Here is an 11,080-nt window from a genome sequence, read left to right on the forward strand (position 1 = left end):
AAAAATGATACAGAAAGTATACAATGGGAAGTTTGGCTCCCATTTGTCCCCATGTCTAACCTCACCTAGTTTAGTAACTCTTACTCTGTGGTTTCTTGTAATTCCTTCCGTTTTTTTTTTTTTTTTTTTAATATACAGATATAAGAAAACAGAAAATATGTCTTTATTTTTATTAATTTCTTTATACATTCCATTGTGTGGATGTATTAAATATACTATAGCTTATTTAACCAGTCCCTAGGAGTTGGCCTTTGAATTATTTCTGGTCTTTTGAAGTTTGGGAAAATGCTACAGTGAAGAATCTAGTACATGTATAGTTTTGTACCTGTTACATATATATCTAGAGAGTGAATTCTTGGAAGTGGGAAAGCTGGGTTAAGGGTAAATGCAGTTATAAATTTGGTTAATATTGCCAGTTGCCTTTCATAAGGGATGTACACTTTTTTGCCTATCTACCACCATCAAAGTTTGAAAGTGCTTATTCTTCAAGACCTTGATTGTACAGTATTGTTGTTACACTTTTGAATTTTTGCCAGTCTAGCAGATGAAAAAGAATTACTCAGAATTGGTTTAGTTTGTTTTTCTCTCATAAGTAAAGCTAAGCATATTTGTTTGCATTTTTCAGTTTATGTCCTTAGCTTATTTTTCTATTTGTTAGTCTTATTTTTCTCTTCTTGATTTCTAGGAGCTCTTTCTGAAAGAAATAAATTGATGCTTAGTCCAAGATAAGATCTATTTATAAATATTTTGAGTATTTTTAGATTTAGAGATGAGTTTATTAATATCTTCCAAAAGATCAGTCTCCTGAAAACTGATATTTGTGAAGCAGTAAAGGAATATAGCTGTTTTGGAATTCTGAGCACCTTGAGTTCACCTTCCAGAACATGATGTAGAACTGTTTAAACATATCCAGAAGCATTTCCCAATTGTAATTTTGAATCTGGAACAAGAGAATAGAGTTAGGAATGCTTGGTGTGTTGTAGCTCTTAGATCACATTTGCTTGTAATGAGATGGGCAACTGACTTCTTAGTACTTGAACTTGACACCATTCAGCCAATGCCAGTAGGTCATGTTCAGGGAAATGCCCTGGATTTTGATGTTAAATTAGAATTTTTATTACTCTTAGTGGAATTCTTTGGTACACCTTCTGGTTGAGATTTAAACATTAGGCAATATTCCAAAAGGTGATAAAATTAAAATGTTTTATTTTACAAACTTAATTGAACCATTTATAGTTAAATTAATACTTTATAGGCGGGTATGGTGGCTCTGATCCCCGTAATTCAGGAGACTGAAGCAGGAGAATCACAAGTTCAGCCTCAGTAAATTAGTGAGGCCCTGAGAACTTAGTGAAACTCTGTCTGAAAATAAATAATAAAAAGATAAAAAGGGCTGGGGACTTAGCTCAGTGGTGAAGCAGCCCTGGATTCAATCCCTGGTACCAAAAAATAAATTAATTAACACTTTATTATGCCTTGCTATAAAGATTAAACTCTGGTTCATAAATTCTGACAGGTGCTTACCACAGAGTACAAAACTGACATTTTGTACCCACTCTTTTTTTAATTAATTTGTTTATTTATATATGACAGTGGAATGCATTATAATTCTTATTTCACATGTAGAGCACAATTATTTATATCCATGGTTGTATACAAAGTATATTCACACTAATTCATGTCTTCATGCATGTATTTGTACCCCACTCTTGAGCTCATGCACCTTCCACATTCTGTCCTGTCAAGTTTAATGCTTTCTTTGATCAGTGTTTGGCTAGGATTGTTTTGGAAGAAACAGTGTCCACTGATAGTATGTTATTTAAATGTTTTTCTTTTTCTATCAATAAAAATTCTGTTACTGGTTATTCTGACATGAGCAGTCATTTTGTGGTTTCAGTGTTACAAACTGCTTTTTCATTTAAGATGATGTTCCACTTATGTGATTAGGATCCCTGAAGAAACAGCCCCACAACTTTAATGTGACCAGTGCAGAGGAAGTCTTTGAAATGTCATGAAGTAATATGAGAATGTTGTCAAATATATCCTCCTCTGAGGTTAGTGGTCAGATTTTCATCTGACCAGGAGTTTTTGTGAAATATAATATAGGGTATTTAGCTGGGTTTGTGGCTCAACAATATAGAGCGCTCACTTAGCATATGTGAGGTCCTGAGTTCCATCCTCAGCACCACATAAAAATAAAGTAAAGGTACTGTGTTCAACTACAACTAAAAAATAAATATTAAAAAAAGAACTTATGGGATATACTTATTTCATAGCTAGAACTAACATAAGCTCAAAGCAATAGTTTTCTCTTACATGAATAATTGAATTGATTGGGGAAAAGCAGAAATTCAGTGTCTCTTATCAAACAAAAATCACATGAAGATAGGCTTATTTGGGAACATATTAAAAAAATGCAGGCCCCAGCAGGAGCATTCTCATCCAGACCAACCTATGACCCCCTACTGAGAGTGTTCCAGGGAGTTTATAAAGGCAAATATGATGTTCATTCTGAGACATGGTTACCCACATTTCTGGAACAAAGTAGAACCTTGTAAAAGTATTGCTGGTCTTTTAGCTGAGAGGGTCACCCCAAATTTGAGCTTTTTGTTTAGTAGCAGGGATCTGGATTTGAGGGCATCTTATAGCTTTGAAGATTCATGGGAGTAGATAACATTGATGGCATACTTAATTCACATTCTTTCTTCCCGCCTGCTGTTGTTTTCACATCTGTATTTTTCTCCTGTTGTTTGTGCACATTTGGCTTTTATTTTAACTGTTGAGGGGTAGTGATAAAGGTTGCATGTAGAAGTTAAGTTTCCATATATAAAATCACTTGTTTTCATTTTTAGTTAGCATTAACTTATTTCTTTTAGAATATTTGTTGAATGGTACTCAAATGATACCAGTATAAATAACAGTGTAAGTCACTCTGCTGGTTTTGGCAAAGTGTTAGGTTAGCAACAGAACTATTTAGAAAGTGGTGTGAGGGCAGACTGCTCAGAAATCTGCTAGCCCAAGGTGGTCATGATTTTCCTTGAATGATCAGCTGGAAAACCTTCTGGGGATCAGGTGGTGTGGTCTTTGCCAATCATGAAGGCTCCTCACCAAGCCTACCAAGAGGTGTCTGCCCTTGTCTGAAACAACCAGAGAAAGAAGGGGTGGGCTCGGGGGGGCTTTGGATACTTTTTAGATTCTTTGAAATCTTCCATTACTATGGTCTTTCAGAGTAAATGGTAGCAGTGGCTTTGTGTTAGGAATATTAGGCTTCGTTGTTTGGGTAATTGAAGTGATGGTGTAAGACATACTCAGGCTAGCATTTTAATAGTCTATCTGTGAGCTCATGTCATTCATTAATTTGTTAGTTCAACAAATATTAAGTGTCTCTGTGTGCTATAATTCTTTTAGGTACTAGAGTGTATAAGATAGAAAAAGTACCAGCTTTTCTGGAATTTCTGTTCTAATGTTATAGGCAAATAATAAAATATAAGTACTAATAGGTGCTGTGAAGAAAATTAAACAGGGAATGAATGAGATAGTGTGAAGGGCTGTTCCAACTGACCTAATGGAATGTCCTCTGAAGGGGAGATGTTGGAGCTGGGCAGAAAGGAGACAGCTGTGTGACTGCCTGAGGGGGGGAGTGTTACAGATAGAGAAAATCCTAAAGACAAAAGTGTTGACATGTCCAAAGGGACAGAGAGCCAGGGTGGCTATAATGTAATGAACAGAGGTAAAAAATGAGGTTGGAGAATCAGGCAGGAGCCATGTCACCAGGCTGGGAAAATGGATTGGGATTGATTTTTAACTGTAATGGGAAGTCATAAAGACTTTAATCAAAGATGTGAACTAATCTTAGGTTTGCTTTTACCTAAGACCAGTGTAGCTTTTGTCTAAACTTAGTTAAGTCTCATGCAATTGCAGAGGGGAGAGGTGATAGTGGCTTGGATTGAGGCCATAGTGGTAGATTTGGTGACAGTGCTTGACTCAGGATTGTATGTGGAACAAAATACTCCAGGGTAAAGGGAAGAGAGAAATCACGGATGACCTTGACTTTTGGCCTGAGAAACTCGGATGGATGTGTTATTGAGATGGAGACTGAGAAAGAGGTGGGGATGGAGTGGAAATGGCACTGTTTTTTGCCATGGTCAATTTACAGTGCATAGATACTGGTGATGAGGCAGTTGGGCTTACAAATGAAGAGTGTGGCAAAGAGAAGCAGCTCAAATGATGATCAAGGAGGAGAGTGAGTAAGTGAGTGAGAGATACCCACTCTCCAGATACAAAATATGTATCCCAATGACCCACTTCATCCAGCCACACCCTCCCAGCCTCCAGCTACCAGTTAATCCCATCAATGGGGATTAATTCACTGGTTGATCGTTTGACCCACAAACTTTTGAGGGATACCTTATATCCACACAATAACAGAGATCAGTGCTTTATATTAAATCTGGAAGCCACTGGCTTGTGGAAGATTTAAAGTCATGGGTTCTGAGAGTTTTCAAATGCTTTAGGAGTTTTTGGTTCAGTGGGGCTTATGGGGAATAGCTAAAATTTTAAATTTCATATTTGAAATTTGCCCTAGTATATGCACGTCACTAGGGAGGTTGATAGCAGAACCCAGATTTGCCTTCAAAGATATATTTTAATATGAACTTATTTTTAGAACTCAGTGTAAACCATCTTATAGATGAGTCTTCATATTTAAAAGACCATACCCTTAGTTAAGAACATTCAGGGTACAAATCAGCTTATGTTTAATGTCTATTTTATTTTAGTTTTTGTTTTTAAATAATTTTTTGTTGTAGATGGACAGAATACATTTATGTATTAATTATGTGGTGCTGCTGGGGATGGAACCCAGTGCTCCACATGCGCTTTGCAAGCTCTCTGCCATTGAGCTATGGCCTTCAGCCCCTAATGTCTATTTATAACAGGTAGTTGGGTTAGAATTGAAATATTTGCTGTACTTTACTATGAATTGTGCTGATTTGTTCATTCTCTTGTGGTGTGTCAAGAAATCAGTCAGGTCTGCTAACTGCCTTCTTTTTCCTTTCCCCAGAGGTGACCAGTCCCGGAAGAGAGCTGGGGATGAGTTGGCTTACAGTAAGTGGCAAAGTTCCTTCCCATTTTGGGTGGTCTTGTGCTAGGGCAGCCAGTAGGATACCCACACAGTGTGTCATGTCCCTTGTGTTCTTAATGGTGCTAAGGTGCCATGTGTAACCAGGGTCAGGCTCTTGAGGCAGCTGTCAGGAGGCCACTGGATTCCTTAATATCTGCAAGGATGGGGCAATGCCCCAGGGTCAGTTTCTGATGCTCTTGGCCCCTTTTTGACTTTACTCAGAACCCTATGATTTTATGGGGATTTTTTCCTAAGTCCTCTTGGGGGAGAGGATTAAGACATACAAGTTGGATAAACAGACTCCTGCCATCCTCATATGCTATCTGCTCCTCATGCATTATCCTGTTTTGACCTTTTTTCAGACAGCTCATCTGCATGTGCAAGTTCCAGGGGATACAGATAGTGAATGTGTTGAATGTACTTTCCTCCCGAGGAGAGGACACACTGGAGCTGCAGAGACTGTGTTCTGAGCACAGCGGGGCCTTCGACACTCAGGAGCTCTGTCACAAGGCTGTTCTTGGGAGAGAATGCTGGACTTCTTACTTTGGTTTGTAATTTTAAAAAAAACAAAAAACTAACAAGAAACAAAAACATGAAAACAGTTGCTGCTAGAGTTGGGGGTGATTTTGAAATGGGACAATCTTTTAATGAGTTTATCTACAGATTCTATGAGGAACAAGCTTCGGGGAAATTGACTATTGCTGAGTGAAATCTGACAGCCAAAATCAGCAGCTTCCTCCAAAAATATAAGGGCAGAAGAATCTTTTTTTTTTTTTTTTTTTTTTAAGCACTTGTTTTGTTCATCTGTGGACTTGGGACTTAACAGCATATTGGTTTCACATGTCAAGATATCTTTTGCTTTAAAACCAAGCAAATGGTTACAATACAGTGTTTTCACCCATAACCCAAACAGCTCCTTTAAAAATAAGAGTTGATCTTTGTTTAGTATTAGGAAGTCTTGTTCAAGGAGAATGCTAACTACTTTCATTAGAACTTTTCCCTCATCAGTTCTCAACTTTCTACTCTGTGCCTTGAGCTTTGTGCACTTTGCAACTGTGTGGCAGTGTTGTCAAACTCACAAGTACTTCCTGGAGAAGGTGATGGTATTCCAAACCAACCCACTAAGATGGTGGGTGACTTATAGGATGCTAATTAAGTGGGAGAATGGAAACGTGTTGCACATTGGTCAGATTTCCCCTACTGCACCAGGCGTGTTCATGTTCGTGTGGGGACCAACACTTGTAGAGCATTTGCATTCCTGCCATCACCTTACCTGATTCACCAGCCGCTCTGGCATGGGCAGCCGTAATTCAGGGGTGGGCAGCCCTGCAGTACTAATGCCTCTGCCCCCTTTTAATATTGTGGAGATTGTCCAACAGCAAGAGCTGCTTCCTGCGACATTCTGGGAAGTGATAGTTATTAAAACCAAATATAATCCATGGTGTGGAGTTCCTGATCCATTTCATTTTAATGGGTGATAAGTACTTTAAAAAGGTAGAATCTGTGCTCTGCATCTTTTAAATATTATATTTGACATTTGAGCTCAGTAGGGAAGAAGTTCTGCTCTTTTTTAGGGTCCCCTTCCAGTTGTAGCAAAGCCATGTTTTCTGTTTCACCATACCTGCAGGGCTGTTTAGTTGTTCATAAAAGTCTCTGAAGCTAATTCTGTTTGGCTTTGAAAGTCAAATAAAAATAGAAAATGTGGCAAGGGGAGAATATTTTTCTACTCATTTTTTCTTAAATGTAGATTAAACATAGCCTTCATTTTCCTGGGCCTTATCAGACTGGTCACACTGGTCCTGATCTGTCCAGAAAACTTGGCAGGGAAAGAAGACACACCTGATCTGCAAGTTTTTCATAGAGCTGCCTCTGCCAGTTCAGCATGTCCTTTTTTGGGGAGTGTCATGGGTGGAAGAGCTAGAAGTGCGATACTGGGCACATGGTATGTTATCTAATAGAAAGTCTTTGATTTGTAAAAAATTATTCTGCAGAGGGGTAAAATTAAGCGAAGGTTCTCAGATATATTTTTAAGTACTTATCATCCAGAATGGGTGGATTTTGTGGAGGGCTTTAATTGGACTCATTTCACTCTGTTTGCATCTTAGATTGTGTAATGAACACTGAATTACTGTAAGAACACATACAGGACTTCACTATGACCTGTATAGCTTGATTTGCTACACCAGTAACATTCTAGTGTCAAGAAAGAATTCCATTTTATCATGAAGCCCAAATTTTACTTTTCTCAATGGAGTGCTTTCCCTAGGCTTATAAATATACCTGGAACTGAAGTCTCTCCTGAGTGGCTTTAATGATATTTCTCAAAGGAATAAAATTGAAGCATTTCTTTATACATGGGTGAATTCTTCAGTATCCTGATAATGTAACCAAGTGCTTTTTTCTGGGAGAGAGCATTCATTTTTGGCCAAGAACAGAACTTTCCCTAAGACAGCACTGTATTATGATGAGAATTGGCATTAATATCTTATGTACGATGTTTTTGCATTATAAGTTAATGGAAAATACTTTAATTCCTTTTATTGTTGTATATGTGTTAACAAAAAAGTAGGTGAAGGAACGTCTGCAGAATTTCGTTTTTCTACTTTTTGCACAATGGCTGCAGCCAGCTGTGGGTTAAGGTTTGGTACCACAAAGCCATTATTGGAAGGCATACAGGAAGGCTGTGCACATTCCCCAAGGCATGTGTCTTGGTGGTTGAACACATCTTTAGCCCCTTGAAGTATGTTGCAGTGTAAAAAAAAAAAACCAAAAAAAAAAAAAATTACTTTAAGTTGAAAGTGACCTTGCTTATTAATTGAAATTCTTGACATTTTTTTTTTTTTAGTTTGCAGCATGAAGAAATACAACTTGGCCCCTTCCATTTTGTATTGACTGTGTACGGTTTGCCAGGAAGTATGTTCTTCTCGTGTTTCCTTGTATTCTTCTTGCCAGCACAGTGTATAGTTTTTCCATGCCAGCTAAATACTGGCTTTTGTATCAAATCATTGAAAACCCAAATCATTGAAGATAGAATATTGTACATGCTGGTTGATTGGTTAGACAACACATGCAGTTGATTTGGCAAAACTGACTAGTATGTATGTACAACCTGAAACTAGATCCTTAACAAGAAAGCTGGGTCAGTCATCTTGAGTTAATAACATGTAAAAGTAAATGGATAATAATTAGAGAGATGGTACTTATTTTAAAGGTTAGCTTTAAGCCTCAATAACAGTGTCCTATCTCTTGACTTCTGTTGTCACTGCTGCACCCTAACCCGACAGGAATTACTGCTTCATTTTCTTTGGGGGTAGAAAGCAAAACCTGATGTCGTGACTCTTAGCCCAATAGTTCCTAGGCAGAATCAGTGAAAAGAAGCACCAAACTGTTGTATGACTCCTGCTTTATAACTTTCATGGCAAAGTCACATTTTTTCCTGTTCCTGTTAAAAAATTATAGCAGTTTTCCTCCCTTTCATTAGAATGGAATCTAATTTTTGGGTGGTGGGATTACAAAGGAATGGATGCCCATGACCAGGAACAGTGCACACGTCTCCAGTGCTCAGACTTGCCCAGCAGCCCCACTCCCCTTGCTGTATGTATCCCAGGCATTCTGTTGGGTTGCAAATTTGCACACTTAAATAATTCCTCAGGAAGAGTTTGCATGTGCATCACCTCGAAATATTCTGTACTGACCAAACAAGGAATTTGAAGGTTTTCAGCACAAAAGGGTAACTTCAGAGTGGTCTGTACATCTATTGGCAAAGGTAATGGTGATCTGGCAAACCCAATTGGTTTCTGCAGTTATAAAGTAAGCAGGAGCATTTGTACCATAGTATTTAAATAATCCTCTTGAATCTCCCTGTATACAGTAAATAGCCCTTCCATATTTTGTCTTCTTATTGAGGCAGCCTGTGTTTTCTCCCCCCCCCCCCCACCGCCACCCCGTCTTATAGCAGTTAATTATTTCTGTGGTTATTAAGAAAGAGGCATTGCCCTTGAGCTAAAATTCAATTGTTCAATAAGCAGCTATTATTAAACTAACTGAGCATTGTTTTATGGATATACACTAATCTGAGATAACAAAAAATTTACAATTAAAAAGTAAAACAAAAAAGCCCAATAAAAAAAAGGAAAAAAAAGAAAACAAAAAAGCCTTCTTTAGCTATCCAGCCATTGTTTGAATGTTTTGAGTTGATTTGTGTGTGTGTGTCATTGAACTTTTAGCTTGGGATATTATGTTTACTTTAATTCAGTTCTAGACCTCTTAAGGGGACTTTGAAATTCAAGGTCAGAATGTGAATCCTTTGAAACTTATAAGAAATTTAGAGGACCTTTTTGGGTGTGATTACTGTTTTCAATAAGTTTATATAAGATGAAGTTTATTTTTATCAGAAGTTAAAATGGAAGTCATAGGAGTTGGTGGAGAAATAGCTTTCCTATTACTTTCATTACTCTGTCAAAATTTGCCTGAGTTTCTGGCCACCAGAATATATGAAAGGAGCTCTGTTATTCTCAAGGGAAATGATTCCTCTTCTTCCCCTGTATTGATTAACTAGTCCCTGGCACCTCCCTCCTCCACTCTCCAAAACCCTATTTTGAACATCTCTCCAGAGTCAAGTGGCACAAGTATAGGTGCTGTTTCTGCTCGTGTTGCTGGGGCAGCTGGGGGAGAAGTCAAGAAAATGCTAATCATAGATTTATTCTCATGGGACTCCAGTATACATTGCACCCCTGCTAGTTGGAAATTATCTTCCTTTCAGATTGGACTGCATTGTTCAGAAAAATGTTAATGGATTACAAATCTGGAAAATTTATAGGATGACTTTAGGGCTGAGAATTCTGTGGTTTGGAAAAAAATAAATATTTTGTATTGAATCTCACATGTCATTTCAGTGTTGTGACTGGGTACCAGTGCAATAAGTCTGTGGATAGTCACTTAGAAGACAACAGTTTACTCACTTAAGAGCCCTATTTGTCAGTATTACAACCATGCAATTCAGGTGAAGTTGTGGGGGAGCTGTGGCTAGAAACAGAAATGTGTCTATGTAATTTAGAGATGAAATGCAGGCAAAAAGTCTTTGCCACCTACCAGGACAGCCAGGACAAGGATGTGGCAATGAAGGCATGTCCCTGGTGGTGCTAGTTGTCAGAAGGCATGGCAAGGCCAGAGCAGGTGCTGTGCATATGAACTCATTCATTAGTCCAAGAAAAACCAAACAGTGGGTGAAATACTTAACTGACCTTGATATAAAGTCATTGACTTTGGTTTTGACCTTTAACCCTTGGTGGATTTTGAATCACTCCTTCTGTATTAGGGTATATACTATACTATTGTAGTTAATGAAATAAATCTTGTATAGATGTCCCTGGCCTTGTTATGTTATGTTATAAATCTTGTACAGAGGTCCCCAGCCTTGATACCTGGGTCACTAGAACTTTATTATAATATAGATATTTGATCTTTGCTTACAAAAAATAATTCTGGTATAGAGATCAGGATTGACACGTACTTTGCACGCATTGTTGCCACAGTTACTCAGCCTGCAGGGTATCTGTCCTGACTCTTCCTGCACCAGTGATGGAAACTCTGTATGAATATGTTGCGGGGGGGAGTGGGGAGATTCTGTAGACATATGGAGCACATGCAGAGGTATATATCTAGCATGTTTTTTTTTTTTTTAAAAAGTTTCTTTTGTAGACCTTAGAGCTCTCTGGCTTGGGAATTTTTGCATGGGTTCTACCATGATTTCTGTATAATGCTTTATGTTTTCGTGCTGTGAAAGCAGTAGTAATCCTCTAGTAGCAGGTTTTTTAACCTTACTTCACAATTGTAGTTTTTCTTGCTGTATCTTTAGAAGTATCCTTTCCTGCAGTGTTCTAAGAATGCCAGTTCTCACCATCACCAAACCACCACCACCACTCCTTTTTTTTTTTAAATGTAAGCCCTGTTGTGATA

General features: G+C 38.0%; 1 protein-coding gene across 4 annotated transcripts in view; it reads left to right on the forward strand.

The window, feature by feature from the left end:
- Cacul1 (CDK2 associated cullin domain 1) overlaps positions 1 to 10,004 on the forward strand; it is a 65,721-nt gene extending 55,717 nt beyond the window's left edge. For all 4 annotated transcript variants that reach the window (XM_078042207.1, XM_078042287.1, XM_078042176.1 and 1 more), the window contains 2 exons: positions 5,063 to 5,106; positions 5,485 to 10,004. In XM_078042207.1, coding sequence (XP_077898333.1) covers positions 5,063 to 5,106; positions 5,485 to 5,525 — 85 coding nt within the window. In that variant the 3' untranslated portion in view covers positions 5,526 to 10,004. The remainder of the gene's footprint in view (positions 1 to 5,062; positions 5,107 to 5,484) is intronic.
- The last annotated feature ends 1,076 nt before the right edge of the window (positions 10,005 to 11,080 follow it).

The sequence above is a fragment of the Ictidomys tridecemlineatus genome, chromosome 1 (assembly GCF_052094955.1).
Source record: "Ictidomys tridecemlineatus isolate mIctTri1 chromosome 1, mIctTri1.hap1, whole genome shotgun sequence".
Taxonomy (NCBI): Eukaryota; Metazoa; Chordata; class Mammalia; order Rodentia; family Sciuridae; genus Ictidomys; species Ictidomys tridecemlineatus.